At 40.5% G+C, this 18,335-nt stretch overlaps 1 protein-coding gene and 1 pseudogene across 3 annotated transcripts in view; one reads left to right on the top strand and one right to left on the bottom strand.

The window, feature by feature from the left end:
• Window positions 1–1,133: 1,133 nt before the first annotated feature.
• PATR-DQA2 (major histocompatibility complex, class II, DQ alpha 2) lies at window positions 1,134–6,920 on the top strand. Its single transcript, XM_054685683.2, has 5 exons — window positions 1,134–1,219; window positions 4,853–5,101; window positions 5,515–5,796; window positions 5,964–6,138; window positions 6,306–6,920. The coding sequence occupies exons 1-4, from the start codon at window positions 1,138–1,140 to the stop codon at window positions 6,116–6,118; spliced, it is 768 nt and encodes a 255-aa protein (XP_054541658.1). The 5' UTR covers window positions 1,134–1,137; the 3' UTR covers window positions 6,119–6,138; window positions 6,306–6,920.
• Window positions 6,921–15,859: 8,939 nt separating this feature from the next.
• The window catches only part of PATR-DQB2 (major histocompatibility complex, class II, DQ beta 2 (pseudogene)), a 36,210-nt pseudogene continuing 33,734 nt past the window's right edge, over window positions 15,860–18,335 (bottom strand). For both annotated transcript variants that reach the window (XR_010157968.1, XR_001718365.4), the window contains 3 exons: window positions 17,478–17,588; window positions 16,986–17,009; window positions 15,860–16,187 (listed from right to left, as the gene is read on the bottom strand). The product of XR_010157968.1 is annotated as a major histocompatibility complex, class II, DQ beta 2 (pseudogene), transcript variant X2 (transcript). The remainder of the gene's footprint in view (window positions 16,188–16,985; window positions 17,010–17,477; window positions 17,589–18,335) is intronic.

The raw sequence follows: 18,335 nt of genomic DNA on the forward strand, positions 1-18,335 counted from the left end.
GACTTTGGGAGGCCGAGGCGGGCAGATCACGAGGTCAGGAGATCGAGACCATCCTGGCTCACACGGTGAAACCCCATCTCTACTAAAAATACAAAAAATTAGCTGGGCGTGGTGGCGGGCGCCTGTAGTCCCAGCTACTCGGGAGGCTGAGGCAGGAGAATGGCGTGAACCCAGGAGGCAGAGCTTGCAGTGAGCTGAGATAGCACCACTGCAGTCCGGCCTGGGCCAAAGAGCGAGACTCCGTCTTAAAATAAATAAATAAAATAAAATAAAATAAAATAAAATAAAATAAAATAAAATAAATTATTAGAGTAATTGAGCCAGCCAAAGCTTTTTTAATGTAATCAATGTCCCTAAATTTCCTTTAAATATATTCAAGCAGCACCGAAACACAGAGCATAAAGATTACTAGAAGCAAAAGAAAAAGCTGTGTAAAAGATCGGTTACTGTAGGCAGCACCACATGACAGTCTAACCCCTTTAATTGCCCTGGTCAAAAACACCTGGAGCTTTTGAGAACTTACCCAACTGGATTTATACAAGTAGAAAAGGCAAAGGTATTGCTTGGCTACCACCAGCAGAGATCCCTAGGAAGGTGGGGTCAAGTCAAAATTTGGGGAATACCATATACACTATGGAAGCAAAAAGAAAAACAGCTAACCCACATACAGAAGCCAGAGAAAGGGGAGGGGATGGGGACTGCCAGGGAGGAAAATCACTTCAGGGAAGAATTCCTGGAGAATGTAACCCAGAAAACCCTGAAGGATGCCATATTATTGATGACCTTACCTATCCAAGCAGCTGCTCAGAAATTCCCGCCCCTCTTGACACTAGCAGACATGCACACATGACAGAAGATTCAGATTTAGTATCTTCCCTTTATTTATAGAAAATTTCCTCAAGACCATGCTGTGTGGAGGATGTGTCAGAACCAGAGGATGTCCCTGTCTTCTTCCAGAGCTCTTAATATAAACTCTGCAACTGGCAAACAAGATGTCACCATAGGGGATTTTTGTGATTGGCCAAAACCTGACCTAGCAGGGTTTGGTTTGGGTGTCTTCAGATTTGCTTGTCTCAAGGTCTTCACAATTGCTCTACAGCTCAGAGCAGCAACTACTAAGGCTGCCTTGGGAAGAAGATGATCCTAAACAAAGCTCTGCTGCTGGGGGCCCTCGCCCTGACTGCCGTGATGAGCCCCTGTGGAGGTGAAGACATTGTGGGTGAGTGCATGAGTGAGGAATGTTCTCTGGAGCTGAAAAACAGTAAATTGAAGGAAAAGAAAGAGTGCAATTTGCTAAGAAATAGTAGAAATTTCCCAAGGGTCTTTTCAATATTAAGAAATTTTAAAATTATGGCAGTTCCTCCTTTAGGAAACCAGAGCTCCAACCGACTCTCTTTGCTACCTGTGCTATTGGAGTTTACCAAGGACGTTGTTCTGTTTATATTATATCCAGAGACTATAGCCTGGAGGTCTGTGTGGCATTCCATCACGATTGCCTCAAAGACTAGGGATGTTTCCATGAATGGAGTATTTTTTTGTTATTAAAAAGTTCTGAACTGTTACTCCCAAATTTCTCTGAACAACTTTTGAAGCTTTTCATATGCCTCCTATAGCATACGTTGGGGTAGATAGTTCCATGAAGTATGTACACTCTATAGATATAAAGAAAGAGGTTCTTTTCTTTCTCTCAGACTTACACTTCCACATGGGAATTGGCACAGGTGGGGAGTAGGTGAAAGAGCCCAGCAGGCTGAATGCCTTCAACAATCATTTTACCACGTGGTAAATGTGGTACTTACTCTCCGCTACCTCATATGTGTCACCTCGCTTATGATCAAATAAAATGGGCGTGTAGATATGCTTTATGAATAGTAAAAACATGAATGTCAACTTTTTTTAACTTATTCCTATTACAGGTATAACTTCGTATTTTTTCTTTAGCAAAGTAAGGAATATATTTTAAAACTGAGAACTTCATGATAGAATGCTTGGTAAATTAAATTATTTTATTCTCAAATTGTCAACCCAAATTACTTGTTCTTCACCTTATCTAATGAAGTCTTATAAAGAGAAAAATGGGCAGGCACAGATTAATTACTTGGTCCCTTAGTCCCCTCTGCCTTTGTCGTCCATCTCTTCCCACCTCTCTTCATGCATTCCTTTCTCCCTCTTCCCTTTCAGGATCCATGTCTGACTCCCTGCTCCTTTACAGACACGGGCAGTGGGTTTGTAAAACAAAAGCTGGAAAGTCAAATAGTTAAAAGGGGAAGTGAACTGGAAGCTACTCTAAACTTCCACAACCTTATTCACCGTGGCTGCTCCCATTCTGATCTTGTTTGGCAGTGGAAGTTTCACCTGCTTCTCCAGAGCACTTGGCTTTTTTGTTTCAAATTTCCTTTCTTCAACCTCACACCAGAGTGCCCCGGTCAGGCTCGACTTATCCATTAGGAACAGTGTGGGCAGTGAAGGGGACCCTCCAAACTGTAAAGCTACAAGAGAACGTTTTAACTCCTTTTAAAATTAGAAGAAAAATGAAGTTTTACAGTCTATGAAAATGTTTTAACTTTTTTTTTTTTTTTGACGGAGTCTCGCTCTGTCGCCCAGGCTGGAGTGCAGTGGCACGATCTCAGCTCACTGCAAGCTCCGCCTCCCGGGTTCACGCCATTCTCCTGCCTCAGCCTCCCGAGTAGCTGGGACTACAGGCGCCCGCCACCGCGCACGGCTAATTTTTTGTACTTTTAGTAGAGACGGGGTTTCACCGTGTTGGCCAGGATGGTCTCGATCTCCTGACCTCATGATCCGCCCGTCTCAACCTCCCAAAGTGCTGGGATTACAGGCGTGATCCACCACGCCCGGCCTTAACTTTTAATTTAGCCTGGATTGTATTTGTCTTTATACCAATACAATCAGAAGCTGTAATTTTCCGTATTTTTATGGAGGAAGGCGCCCACAAAAGCAACAGTGCTCGGGGCTCACAAGTCAGAATTCAGCCCTGGGCATCCCTGATCCTGGCTGGGCTTTGCGTGATTCTGCTACCTGGGTGCCTGTCAGTCTTCCCCAAAATCTATGTAATTGTCAAAAATTGCAATTGTCATTCAATACACATGTTTGAGCACACAATAAGCTAACTTTTGGGAATTCAAAGATAAAAAATCATGCTGTCTGCCTTGCAGAGGGTGCACAAACCAGTGATGGAAACAGTATGGGGCACAGGAAAGCAGAAGGCCCCGCTGAGCAGGACAGTGGCCCAGCAGAGGCTGAAACTATAAAAATGACTTGGTTCCAGCTGGGCCAGTAGAGTGATGTCCTCCAGCAACACTCAGCGCCCAGGACAAGTACCAGATGAAAAGAAGGATTGCATGTATTCCACATGTATTCATGTTTGAACAAGGAGTCAAAGTTTACTGTAAGGATAAGGAGTCTTTGTTGGTGGCCTGTTAAGTAACCAACCAGGGCAGTCATGCTGGGTAGGGAAGAGGGTGAGCTGGAGGAGGAACAGACAAACTTGGAGAGCCAGACATTGAGATTCCATTGAGGCGCTGGAGGTCACAACGCGGGCAAAAACATGTTGAGAGGACTTAGCTGTAAAGTTGTTAACTAAGTAGAAACCTCAAGGATGAATTTTAGGATTTCTCCAGGAAATCCTAAAAGATAACTTCCTTCAGGGAGAAAAAACAGACCCTTGCAAAGACATGAAAGGAAATGTAGTTTGGTTTGATTGGCAGATAATAGTTGTGAAGAATGTCGGACTGTAAGGCTGTCGATATCCTCCTCACAGAACTCCCCAAAGTACATTGTATTTGCTCCCTTACCGACCTGATTCTCCCACTATTCAGTTCATTCCTTGATGCTGTTTTAAGCAACCCCTGCTCTGTCTGACACTTTTGGATGCTCAGTAAATGAGGAAGGAAGGAAGGAAAGATCAAATGGTAAAGGGCTCACACATGTCTTGACAAAAATGTCCACTTCGGCTCATTTGGCTATACTTCATGGCTGCTGCTCTGCCCTGGCATCCTCGGATAAGCTCGCTGCCCATTAGAGGAAAAAGGGTTTAATTTACCTGAGTCCTCAAGTGAATGTAATTGTTGAATCAGAACACTATAGACATTTAGTAACCTCCTTCAGAGGAAAAAAAAAAAGTGGGGGCAATGACAGAAATTAAAAAACCAGTCGAGCTTCCACTTTTCATTTCAGAAGAGATCAGGTGCTCTCCTCTAAGGACCACTACTATTAACAAAACAGAGACCTTAGAAGAATTGTTTATTTGTTATAAATGTATAATGTTGCTATTCTTGTAATAGTCTTTCTTGTACCCTGTAATTGTTAAAAGAAATTCTTTTAATACGTTCCTACATGCTTTTCTTTGGTTTAAAAAAAAAAAAGGAAACTCTGTGTAGAAAGTGTCCTGTTCTGATCTAGTCCTGACAGGAAACGAAGTATAATCAACTTGTTATTAACTGAGAGAGAAAACTTAGGAAGCAGAGGGAAATAAACTGAATCTCTGAGTAAGAAAACTAAATCCTATGATAACTCATTCATTCCTTCTTTTGTTTATTGCAATATTCATCATAAGCTTATGATGTGCCAGGCACTAGGTGGGCACTCGGGAAATAACAGACGTGTGATGTTCTGCCTTTGTGGAGCATATGTTATAGTGAGAAAGACAGAATCAGTTCTAACCTGATGACTACCAACGTTAGGCAAGGAGGAAGCAGGTGTTAGGAATATTGTTCAGGGACTGTGCCAAAGATGAAGCCCATAATATTTGAAAGTGAGTTTCTTCAATCACTTTCTGTATTAAGGTTCTTTCTCCCTGTGTTCCACCCTCCTGCTTGTCACCTTCACTCATCAGCTGACCATGTTGCCTCCTATGGTGTGAACTTCTACCAGTCTCACGGTCCCTCTGGCCAGTACACCCATGAATTTGATGGAGACGAGGAGTTCTACGTGGACCTGGAGACGAAAGAGACTGTCTGGCAGTTGCCTATGTTTAGCAAATTTATAAGTTTTGACCCGCAGAGTGCACTGAGAAATATGGCTGTGGGAAAACACACCTTGGAATTCATGATTAAACAGTCCAACTCTACCGCTGCCACCAATGGTATGTGTCCACCATTCCGCCTCTCTTTACTGAAACTAATCCTTCATACCAAGTTTTACCCCCTTCTTCTCAAGAGATTTCCAGATCTTCTCATGGTAATTGCTGAAATTTTATCATCTCCCATCTCTAAAATCACATATTCCCATGTAATACAAGGGTCTTTCCATTATGTATTAATTAAATCCTTCTAGGAGAGGTCTCATCAACCTCCTACTTTATTAAACATGCCCACAGAGAGAAGGGCACAGGAATAAAGCAGAGGCAATGTGTCGTTGCTCCCAAGCAGAAGGTAAATAAGACCTCTTTGACTATCAGGTGGTGAAATGCTGGTAGGAGGGCTCTTCCAGGATGTAATGCAGAAGCTCATGGCAGAGCTATTCACACTTCACATCAGTGCTGTTTCCTCACCACAGAGGTTCCTGAGGTCACAGTGTTTTCCAAGTTTCCTGTGACGCTGGATCAGCCCAACACCCTCATCTGTCTTGTGGACAACATCTTTCCTCCTGTGGTCAACATCACATGGCTGAGCAATGGGCACTCAGTCACAGAAGGTGTTTCTGAGACCAGCTTCCTCTCCAAGAGTGATCATTCCTTCTTCAAGATCAGTTACCTCACCTTCCTCCCTTCTGCTGATGAGATTTATGACTGCAAGGTGGAACACTGGGGCCTGGACGAGCCTCTTCTGAAACACTGGGGTAAGGATGAGTTCCACCACTTCATGGGTTTCTAATAATAGACTTCACTCTTCTCCCTAAGCCTGGGGCCTTGAGTCTTGCAGAGCCAGCCCTCCACCCCATCCCATCCCACACACATGCACACGAGCACACTGCACATTCTGACCTCAACAGCTCCACTTTCACAGAGCCTGAGATTCCAGCCCCTATGTCAGAGCTCACAGGGACTTTGGTCTGCGCCCTGGGGTTGTCTGCGGGCCTCATGGGCATTGTGGTGGGCACTGTCTTCATCATCCAAGGCCTGCATTCAGTTGGTGCTTCCAGACACCAAGGGCTCTTGTGAATCCCATCCTAAAAAGGAAGGTAAGATTGAGATTTGTTAGAGCTCAAACCTCAGTATAAGAGGGAGGAAAGTGGGAGGGGGTTGTGGACATGAATGTGGTTGAAAGTTGTAGGCGAATTGGGAAGTGGCATGATGTTCACACAGGAGGCCCCTCAGACCCATCGATCTCATGTCTGTCCTGTTGCAGGTGCATCACCATCTACAGGAGAAGAAGAATGGACTTGCTAAATGACCTAGCACTATTCTCTGGCCTGATTTATCATATCCCTTTTCTCCTCCAAATGTTTCTTCTCTCACCTCTTCTCTGGGACTTAAGGTGCTATATTCCCTCAGAGCTCACAAATGCCTTTCAGTTCTTTCCCTGACCTCCTTTCCTGAATTTTTTTATTTTCTCAAATGTTACCTACTAAGGGATGCCTGGGTAAGCCACTCAGCTACCTAATTCCTCAATGACCTTTATCTAAAATCTCCATGGAAGCAATAAATTCCCTTTTATGACGCCTCTATTGAATTTTTCCCATCTTTCATCTCAGGGCTGACTGAGAGCATAACTTAGAATGGGCGACTCTTATGTTTTAGGCCAATTTCATATCATTCCCCAGATCATATTTCATGTCCAGTAACACAGCAGCAACCACGTACAGTGTATCCTGATAATTTGTTGATTTCTTAACTGGTGTTAATATTTCTTTCTTCCTTTTGTTCCTACCCTTGGCCACTGCCACCCACCCCTCAATTCAGGTACCAACTAACCCTCTGCCGTTGGCTCAGAATGGTTATAGCAGAAATACAAAAAAAAAAAAAAGTCTGTACTAATCTCAATATGGCTCTTAAAAGGAATGACAGAGAAATAGGATAAAAGAATTTTGAATCTCAAAAGTTATCAAAAGTAAAAAATTTTGTTACCAAAAGTCAAACTGCATTCTCAAAACTTTAAATTTGTGAAGCATGACAACAGTAGAAGCTTTCCTCTCCCCTTCTCACCTTGAGGAGATAAAAATTCTCTAGGCAGGAAAAGAAATGGAAGCCAGTTAGAAAAACATTGAAATAAGGCCAGGCACGGTGGCTCACGCCTATAATCCCAACACTTTGGGAGGCCAAAGTGGGCAGATCACTTGTGGTCAGGACTTCGAGACCAGCCTGGCCAACATGGTTACACCCTGTCTCTACTAAAAATAGAAAAATTAGCTGGGCATGGTGGTGGGCACCTGTAATCCCAGCTACTCAGGAGGCTGAAGCAGGAGAATCGCTTGAACCTGGGAGGTGGAGGTTGCAATGAGATTGTGCCACTGCACTCCAGCCTGGGCAACAGAATGAAACTCCATCTCAAAAATAAATAAATGCATATAAATACATTTTAAAAAAAAGAAAAATATTAAAATAAGGCAATAATATAAGTGGGTATCTGAAAAGGAACAAATGCTTGTTCCTTACTTAGGGTTAGTGACAATGGAAAACGGATAGAAGTAGAAGCTACTGACCTGTTTAGGGGTCCCAGCCCCCTGCTCCTCACCCTTCCTGGCTAAGGAAAGCATGAGCCTATGAGAGAGAAATCCTAGGAAGAACAAGACAGTTGAGACAATGTAGCAGCAGTAGTGGGTGCTGTGTCCTACACTGGATTCATGGTCTCCTAATAGAAAATCTCTCAGAGGAAATGGGTACACAGGGACCTGAGGGCTCTAAACAGCTATGAAATCTGCCAGGATATTTCTGTCCATGCTATCTGCATCAGTGAGTTTAAAATGTAATAGGAGAACAAAAAAAGACAAAACATTAACATAATAATCGATACAGCATAGTTTTGTACAAAGAAACCTAAATCCAAATACATGACTCAGTATTTTGAAGCTAATATTTTAAACTTTACTGGGTAAAGTATCTGATTGACATTTCTGAACCTTATTTTTCTCATCCACAATGTGGGAGTGATAATATTTTCCTTGCAGAGTTATTGACAGAATTTGAATAATCTTGGTATATAGACAGTGCCTTACACGTACTATATAAATACATAAGAAAACACTGCAGTTATGTTTATAATGGATTTATTAAAAAGAATGGATCATATTATATGAAAAGTACATTTGTTTTCCTTAGCCCTTTAGTGATTTAGGAGATTCAAGTGTAGACGTAAAAGTGAGTTTCTTTTCATATGTTAACTGGAGGATTTTTTTCTTTCTTGAGAGGCTGAGATTGGGTTGCTAAGAGAACTCTTAGGACAAGAAGTTGTAATATTTGACTTTGGTTTTTAACTCTCTAAGGGGTATATTCCCTCCTTATGGCCCATAAATTTTAAGTCAAGGTGAATTATATGCAAGAGCAGTTTATCCATATTTACTTTGGGGAGGAGGTAGGGAGACTCTGGGAGAAAATAATTATAAATGCAGACTGGGAATTAGTGAGTGCAGGGAATCTGAACCAGTGGTGATCATGAAAATGTCCATCACAGAACACGGAGGATTTTTAGGGCAATGAAACTACTCTATTTGATACCACAATGGTGAATAAATATCATTATGCACTTGCCCAAATCCATAGAATGTACAACACCAAGAATGAGCCTTAATATAAACTATTGACTTTGGGTGATAATGATGTGTCAGTGTAAGTTCATAAGTTGTAGCAAATGTACCTCTGTCGTGGAGGATGTTACTAGTGGGGGAGGCTATGCATGTGTGGGAACAGAGAGCATATGGGATACATCTATCTGTACTCTACAATTTTTCTGGGAACCGAAAACTTCTCTAAAATAAACTCTATTAAAAAAAAAGAAAAGAAAAGGTCAACAATAATGATCCCAAATATATAAAATTAAAACTGTAGTATAAAAATGGTCACATGAAAATGCATGAACGTGCTAAGAACTTTTCTGCAATAGGATTTAAAATACATTTTATATAAATTTCAATGATTCATGAGCCAAGAACCCAGCATTCTGGAGGTGTGTGCATTTGTGTGTGTGTGTGCGTCTGTGTGTGCGTGTGTGTAAGGCTTACATTGAATGGCATTATAACCAGAGTCATACAGAAATACACAAATGCTCCCCTATTTAGAATCCTTCCCCAAGAAATACTGAGGAAAGCAAATGTAATGGTAGTTGGATTTTACTGAAAGAATGTATTCAAAAAGTATTTATATAATGTTAAAATAGCATAGCTAAAATTAGTTTTATAAAATAGAGCAAATATATCTTTTTATCAGCTAAAAGTTCAAAGTGAAATCATCATTATTATATTATTATATTATTATAAACAGTTATAAATCAGGCTGCATGATTTTAAATTAAATGATTCTTAAAAATTAATTGTTATCTGAATTATTTCAGATTACATACATAAAGTATGACTTCATTAATAGGTAATATCACATTGTTTAAATTTTACAAAATTTCCAGTCACAATGATTCATGCCTGTAATCTCAGCACAAGGTGAGGGTCCCTTAAAGCCCAGGAGATGGAGACCAGTCTGTAGTCCCAGCTAGCAGGGAGGCTGAGGCAGAAGGATTGCTGCTTGAGCCCAGGAGTTCGAGGCTGTAGTGAGCTAGGATCGACTGCACCACTGCACTCGCTCCAGTCTGGGCAACACAGCGAGACCCTGTCTCTAAAAATAAATAAATAAATGAATGAATAAATAAAAATTACAAAATGTAAAAATCATGTAAAATATTTCAGGTTTGTACTTACCACATACAAACTAGAGATATGAAGAATTAAACATTACAAATAAAGCACTTCACACACAGACTGGCCCATAGTAAGCAGTTTATAGAAGTTAACAAATTTGTGTTATTGTTATTTTCTGGAGTACAAGTCAAAATCCCATGATGAATGACACCACAAGGATGTAACCAACAAAATTCAGAATATGAGAAGTTCTACTAGATTAAATAAAAAGATTTCTCCAGCAAACAATTTGCAAAAGAAGTTAAAAATAGAGAAAAGAGAAGCTATACACTTGAAAAAGACTGAAGAAATATAGTAACCAAATGCTGAGCTTTGTCTAGATTCATATTCAAACAAAACATCTGTTAAAAATTTATATGAGGCAATCAGAAAAATTGACACTGAGTGTATTAAGGAATTATTTATCTCGTTTTAAATGTGTTAGTGGCATTGCTGTTATGTTTCTAAAAAGCCATTGTATTTTAGATTTTCACCATAAAAATGTATAAATGAAATATGATACCTAAAAATATCTTCAAAATAATCCAGTATGTGGCTGTATGATAACTGGGTGGGTTTACAAAATTGCTCATGAATTGATTATTGTTAAAGCGAGGCTGTTGATACATGAAATTCTTCTCTCTACTATTGCACACAGTTGAAATTTTCTGTAATACAAAGGTTTTTTTTTTTTTGATGTATTCAGGAAAGTCCCATAAACATAGGCAGACAAGCATTCTGTTTGAAGTTATGTTAGTTTTTCAGTTTTTCTCATTTTTATCATATTTAGGAAACCCTGTCCAAGGCCTGCCCAAGACTGTAAGAACCTCTCAGGAATGCAACTGTAAAGAATGTGTATGCAGGAACTAATAATAACAAAGGAAAGCAAAGTAATGCTTGCTTTATTATTGGCTGGACTAAGCCCCCAGACTTGTTTATATATTCACTAATTCATCAAAAATGCAAAAATGGTCATTGAGTACCAGTGCTATAATAAGTACTCATAGTTTGTTGAATGTTATTAAAATAATGTGAAAATAATTACATTCATTATCTTCATAGAACTTACACTCCAGTGGGAGGAAAATACATATATTACATAATTCCACAAACATAGTTACAAGGTCTGAAACATTTATAAAGAAAAAGAATGAGGTAAAATGAGAGAGTGTTGCACAGGAACCAGGTATAATTTGGGGGAGTTTAGAAGTGGCTTGAAGAAATGTATCTTGAGATGAAATAAGATGGTATACAGTAGGTAAAGGACAAGGTCAAAGAGGGCAGAGCAAATGTTTGAGAAACCCTTACAATATGAAAGAGAAGATGAGAATAAAATAACATGAAAATTATCACAGATTTAATAGAGAAAGTTCATGTAACAGCAAACAAGTTTAAAGTCATTCTAATTAGAATTCTTGATCTGTAAAAGTAATAATAGAATGCTAAAAACAATTGGAAAATTTAATAGAAAGATTGGAAAATTAAATCAAGAAAATCTCACAGTAATTTAAAAGGCAAAAAAAATGTAATATATGGTAGAAAAAATAAGATGGAGAACAGACCAAGGAAGTCCAACATCAAGTGACAAAGCTAGAGAGACCAACAGGGAAGATGAAGGGAGAAAATGATCAGAACAAATAATAAGGGAAAATTTTCCAGATATAAAGGATTTAATTCTTCCATGGAATAGTCTTGTCAGGTATTTAGCAAAATTAACAGACTCACTTCTAAATATCTCATTTTCAAAATTTCAGAACTTCAGGTGTTATAGAAAAGTCATAAAATATTCCAGTGGCGGAAACCAAAATGAAACAAACTGACAACAAACAAAATACTTCTATTATTAAGATAATGAGAAAGTCCTTGAAGTTCTAAAGGAAAATTATTTTTTATTAATAAATGTAGACCTTTTCAAAGTCACAGTCAGGCATGGAGAAAGAATAAAAATACCTGTGAATGTGAAAGGACATAAAATTTACCTACCATGCAGTTTTATACTAGAAATTGACTAAGGATATGACCAATTGAGATTGTTAATCAGGATATAGAAAGGTAAGGAATCCAGGAAACTGGGTTTAACCCAGGATCTCACTGAAAAGGGATCCTACTACAGCAGTTTCTTGGCAAGCAAAGAATACCTGACTACATAAGTGATATTTAGAAAGCGATAAACTTTTTTTTTCAAATTTAGAATTAAGCTGTGAGCAAAGCCCAAGGAATCTTATTGCTACAACAGAATGTCAATATTTTCAGCTTTGACAATATTGGGGAAAAAAAGAAGATGTAGATACTTCATTTTGGCAACTGGAAGTGTAAAGGAGAGGGGAAAGGGAGGGTAACAATGCCAATAACTTCATCTTCCAAGAAGGAGGGGAAGAGACATTGCCCATACTTACAGAAGTCACAAAGATCAATATATTTATTACAATCACAACTGGAAAAAGTATGTAAAATGACTCATGAATTAGAGCAAGGTTTTAGAAATTGGACTATTATTTCAGTTACAAAAAAAAATGGACTGTTATTCTTTGGCCTAAGCTATTCAGAAGCTGCAAGAGCCCCTCAGAGTTGGCCCAAATTACAGCAGGCTTTTATACTCCTATACTGACCAATCATTATAGGTGAGTTCCTCCTGGGAAGTTGGTCAAAATCCGATGAGGCAGCTTTTATCACCTAAGGCAATTCCGGGGCATGACTGACAGCTGAGGGCAGTCAGCCAGCAACATTCCCAGCAATGACAGAATAAATCGTTCAGTCTCAAAGGGAGGAGTTTAGGTACAGTGGAACAGCACTGACGACAGAAACACTGTTCTAGTTCCTGGGAGTACATATACATTCATGTGGAAGAAAACAAACAGATAAAATTCAGCATCTATTTAAAAATTAAAAATAAAACTACCACATGATCCAGCAGTTCCACTTCTGGGTACAAATGCAAAGAAAATGAAATCTGTATCAAAGAGATATCTGCACTCCCGTGTTTATTGCAGCACTATTCACAATGGCCAAGAGATGGAATCAACCTAACTATCCATCAGCAGATGAATGGATAAAAAAAATGTGGTGCATATACACAATGGAATACTATTCAGCCTTATAAAAGAAGGAAATCTTGTCATTTATAGCATGGATGAACCCATTGGACATTATGCTAAGTGAAATAAGCCAGGCACAGAAAGACAAATATGACATGACCTAACTTATATGCAGAATCTTAAAAAGTCAAAGTCATGGAGTGGGTGAGGTGTGGGGAGAGGGAGAAAAAGGAATGAGATGTTGGTCAAAAGGTACAAGTTTCAGTTAGAGAGGAGGAATAAGTACTGAAGATCAATTGCGCAGCATGGTGACTAGTTAATAATATCATACAGTTGTCCCTTGGCATCCATGAGGGATTGGTTCTAGGACCCTTCCTGGATACCAAAATATAAGAATGCTCAAGTCTCTTATTAAAAATGGCTTAGTTTTTGTACATCACCTAAGTATGTTTTCCCATATACTTTAAATCATCTTTAGATTACTTATAATACTTAACGCAATGTAAATGCTATGTAAATAGTTGTTATACTGTATTGTCTTTTAAGTTGAATTATTTGTATGTTGTATTGTTGTATTTTATCATTTTTTCCAAATATTTTCAATCCATGGTTGACTGAATCAGAGGATGCAAAACCCACAAATACAGGGCCAGCTGTATTGTATATTTGAAAATTGCTAAGACAGATTTTAAATATTCACACCACATAAAAAAATCAGTATGTGAAGTGATGGATATGTTAATTAGCTTGATTTAATCATTTCATAGTGTATACATATATCGAAATGTCAATTGTACCTTATAAGTACTCATAATTATTTGTAAATTAAAAATAATTTAAATTTTTTGAAATGTAACATTCTTAACTTTTTTTGTTCAAATAAAGTTTTCTGTTCTTTATTTTCAAAAACTTTTTTGTTTAAAAATATCATCTCAATCATCTCAATTTCTATTAACTCAATTGATTCACCCTATTAACTTATGAACTCTCCTCTGAAGTTAAACATTCCATGATTATTGAGAAGGGTAAAGTTAATGTGCAGTAAGATCTTAGCCCACAGTAAAAAACAAATCTCAGTGATGTCACTCAATAAAGAGACTTAATTCCACAGTTTCTCCAGTGACTCAGGTTATATGGAGTTTCCAACGTCTCATTGTGCATCTACTTGCAAGTTCCATTGGCTAGTATTAGTCAAATGATCCCAACCTAACAGCAGAAAAGACTGGGAGATGTAAAGAACCTTATGGCATATTGATGAGCACCATTGTCTCTGAAAGATATACTGATATTTCCTAAGGTAAGGACAAATGCTCACAACTGGCAGGTTGTTCTCTAGAACACCCACACACTTTCCTCCAAGTTATATGCTGACTAAGACTCAATTCTTCTTGTTAGCAAACTTATTTATAAAAAATGTACTTGTTACTTTAATTATCAATTAAAGATTATACTACCCAATGAAATCTGGGTGCAAAAAATAATTGTTTCTTTGAAACTGTCAGTGGAAGAAAGGGAAAAAGACTTTGATCCTCTCATAACCAGGATGTGTTCAGTGTGACAATGTTGAACTGAATGTTCTAGAATCTGTGTTGGACTGCATTAAATACGGTCATAGGCTGCATGCAGCCCGCGGGCTGAGGGTTGGAAAAGCTTGTCTGCCTTAATGACAAACCCAGAGACTGACATGTAGACCATCTTCAGGGCTGAGCCCACATCAAAGGGGTCACAGTGTGTAGTGACGTCCCTCATAACCGGGAAGAGGGTGTCATCAGGAATGAACAGGTTACGACGTCAATGACAAAGGGAGCTCAGACAAGGAATGAGATGGCTGTGAACAGGTACCCCAACTGAGGGACCCTAGAACCAGAGGAAGCTCTGCCGTTTGACCTGTGTGCTCCACAAGAAGCAAACTTCCCCTACACCACTCTACTGTGAGGAGGCTCTGGAGGCTGAGGTGCTCCACATGGCTGGTGTAGACATCTGCACACTGGAAGTCATTTCCAGCATCAGAAGGATCTGGAAAACCCAGTCCTCATTCCTAATAAGAGGGATGAGCATGCTGGCTGGCAGCATCCCGTGCACAGGATGGTGTGTTTGGGAGGTGTGCATGTTACCCAGGCTTGGACAATCAGAATCTTTCCCCAAATTATTAAAACTCTGGTAGACACTTCAGAAACATATACAACAAAGACAGACACACACACACGCACGCACACACACTCACACGAAGAGAGAGATGAGATAAGCTGTGAGGTGATAAGAAAGATGCAGAAAATAAAGAGATGCAAAAAGAAAAAGAGAAAGAAATGCAGATAAATAGTGCCAAAGGATTACAAACATAGAGAAAGGCAACAATGCAGTGAAAGAGACACAAGAAGGGAACAAAGACAAAACTGGAGAGAGACACACAGAAAGAACTACACAGGGACAAAGAGACACACGGAGAGGAGAGGAGGATGCACAGATGGAACTATAACAGAAAGAGAAGAGAGAGATGAAGATCTCATTGAATATCTGGAACTAGTCACTTCTGAAACCAACATTCCTTGTAACATGAATCAAATATCTTTGGGTTGAGTGTCTATCATTTGGAACCAAAAATAGTACTTTCATTGCTGGTTATGCTTTCTTAAAAATAAAAATTAGTCTTGATTGATGTGACTTGCCAGCCAGAATATATTTGAAACATCAGTCACTATAGTTGTCCCCAAACAATTCCACCATGCTTACTTAGACAACACTCGCCAAACCGGAAGAGAGGCTGGGATGTCCTAAGGCCATTGCACTGAACATCAGTATTAAAGAACCATGAATGATGTGATGACTGAATTGATTTTCTACCTCCTCTGCCTACCCTTATTTTGCACCCCAAGATGCTTTCAGTGTCTTTTCAAAGTACAACCCTCTTTCTAGCCATGGTTTGGCTGGGTCACCTCAAGGTATGTTCCTTCACTTGGCAGTGGTTTCCTACCTCTGCTTAGTTAAGGAAGTTCCAAATACAGATAACTCAGAATCAGGTTTAATTATGGGAAAAAGCACTAAAGTCAGGTAAATGATTTTATTTGTCATGCTTCTCTTGACAGGTCTGTGGGGGGAGAATGGAAACAGAGATGCCCCTTGGGGCCTGAGTAGACACAGCTTGCAGTGCACAGGCAGAGGCTCTGGGTCAGTGCAGGAAGCAGAGTCACCGCCAGTGCCTTGGGGTGGGGATCACAGAAGGTGACCTGTGGCTGCGTGAGCCACTGTAGGACTCTGACCTCAGTGGGACAGGATGACACAGGCAGCTAGGAATTCTGGGCAGGGGCAGGTGGGCATTACAGAAGAGTGATGACCAATCCCAGACAAAAGTCCTCAGGAGTCAGTGCAGGAGTCCTGGAGAAGAGAGACGAGGCATGATCAACACAGGGTACCCTGAGGGACACACCCTCTCCCCCAGTCCTCAGTTTCCTCTGCAGCATCAAACAGAGGATGCTGAGGTCCAGGGCATATTGTCATCATGTTCCCCAATATCTGTGTAAAGGTAAAATCAGCTCATGAGGACACAGAACTTCAGCTTGATGCAGATATGTGGAGGTGGGGGAACAGCAGTTACCCTTCTGGGTAATATGAAGAGTTTGATTTTTTTAGTAAATTGGGTGACACTTCATCTCCACCACTAGCAGCCTCTTTTAGTCACTGAAAATGCCTACAGGCAGTAGCTAACAAAATGTGGCACGAAGTGGGCATCACCCTACTATCTCACATTCAAGATGTGGCTCTGTCCCCACATTTCACAAAAAGATGCCACCAAAGTTAAGGCCTGGTTCTAGGAAACAATCTCTGGAGATTCGTAGAAACTGGCAAACTTCTCCCCTAAGTCTTAACCCTCATAGCAGCAAACAGGCCATGAACAGAGACCACTGTGCCCTGGAACACTCCGCTCATGCTCTTCTTTTTTTTTTTTTTGAGACAGACTCTAGCTCTATCGCCCAGACTGGAGTGCAGTGGCGCCATCTTGGCTCACTGCAACCTCTGCCTCCTGGGTTCAACCTCCCAAGTAGCCGGGATTACAGATGCACACCACCACGTCCAGCTAATTTTTGTATTTTTAGTAGAGATGCGGTTTCACCATGGCTCTTCCCTCTTATGACTGTGCCCTCTCCCCTGACTGGATCATGGCTGAAATATTACCTGCTGGTGGAGGCCCTCGAGGTCCTACAAAAGGAAGTTATACAGAGAAAGGTCTTGTTAAACAAACAACCACTATCTTACCCCAAAGGAAAATGACACATGTAGTTTAATTGGGGTTATATCCTCTTCCCTCCCATGTTCTTTAAGTCCTTAAGCACCCTAAGTTAAAATCCCCCAAAACAAAGGAAATTGTCACTAGAAGACAAGGAGGCCAAGGCTCTGACCCTCTTAATGGAGGAAGCTTTTAGAAAGGAGCCAGTGAGACGATGATGAACGGTAAGGATGCCCTGGAATAAGCTCTATCAGTCAGCTCTGGCAGCGCTACCATTCACCCAGTAAAATCAGATTCCAATGCCTCCTCCAATCTTGTCCTGTCTCCTCGCACTTCCTCTCAGGGTAAGGAGGAAAGAGCTACATCTAGAGACAGAACCTCTCTGAATAGAGGGTCTGGGTCACAGCCCATCTTCCCCATTTCCCCCTTGGGTTCCTCACCTTTCTGACCCCTGTGACGGATGATAAGGCCCAGCCCGAGGAAGATCAGCCCCAGCACGAAGCCTCCAACACCACTCAGCATCTTGCTCTGGGCAGATTCAGACTGAGCCCCTAAGGAGCAGAGCCTGAGTGTGAGTGTTTGTCCCCACACCCCATAATGTCCTTGGTACAGGAGGTGGAGATGTCAGGGGACACTAGTTCTCCAGTCTGACCACCCTAGGGAAGAGAAAGACCAGCCAGTAGGTCTTTGGACACAATAGGTGGGTGAGGGAGAGGAGGAAGCACACCCCTGCCCCTCAGGACTTCATCCATAACCTTAAACCCTAAGGCCCCAGTCACCAGCCCTAAGTCAGTCTCTCATAGCTGTCAGAGCTGGTTCTGGGGCTTTAGTAGTGTTGATATGGTTTGATTCTGTGGCCCCACCCAAATTTCATGTTCAATTGTAATTAACAATGTTGGAGATAGAGCCTGGTGGGAGGTGACTGGATCATTAGACCAGATTCTTGTCACCATCTCCCTTAGTACTGTCATTACAATAGTGAGTTCTCATGAGACCTGGTTATGTAAAACTGCGTAGCACCAACCCCCTCTCTCTCATGCTCCTGCCCCTGCCATGTGAGACACCTCACTCCCTCTTTTCCTTCTGCCATGATTAGGAGCTTCCTTATGTCTCCTCATAAGCAGAAGCCACTATGCTTCCCCTACAGCCTCAGAATCATAAGCCAATTAAACCTCTTCTCTTTATAAATTACCCATTCTCAGGTATTTCTTTATAGTGGAGTGAGAAGAGCCAATTAAACCTCTTTTCTTTATAAATTACTCAGTCTCAGAGATTTCTTTGTAGCAGTACAAGAATGG

The sequence above is a fragment of the Pan troglodytes genome, chromosome 5 (genome assembly GCF_028858775.2).
Source record: "Pan troglodytes isolate AG18354 chromosome 5, NHGRI_mPanTro3-v2.0_pri, whole genome shotgun sequence".
NCBI classification, from domain to species: domain Eukaryota; kingdom Metazoa; phylum Chordata; class Mammalia; order Primates; family Hominidae; genus Pan; species Pan troglodytes.

What these genes read in the sequence shown, in the direction of transcription:
- PATR-DQA2 (XM_054685683.2), top strand. Translation starts at nt 1,138, where the DNA reads ATGATCCTAAACAAAGCTCTGCTGCTGGGGGCCCTCGCCCTGACTGCC. An exon ending in CTCTACCGCTGCCACCAATG is followed by an intron (nt 5,102 to 5,514) that starts GTATGTGTCCAC and finishes TCCTCACCACAG; the next exon opens with AGGTTCCTGAGGTCACAGTG. An exon ending in GCCTCTTCTGAAACACTGGG is followed by an intron (nt 5,797 to 5,963) that starts GTAAGGATGAGT and finishes CCACTTTCACAG; the next exon opens with AGCCTGAGATTCCAGCCCCT.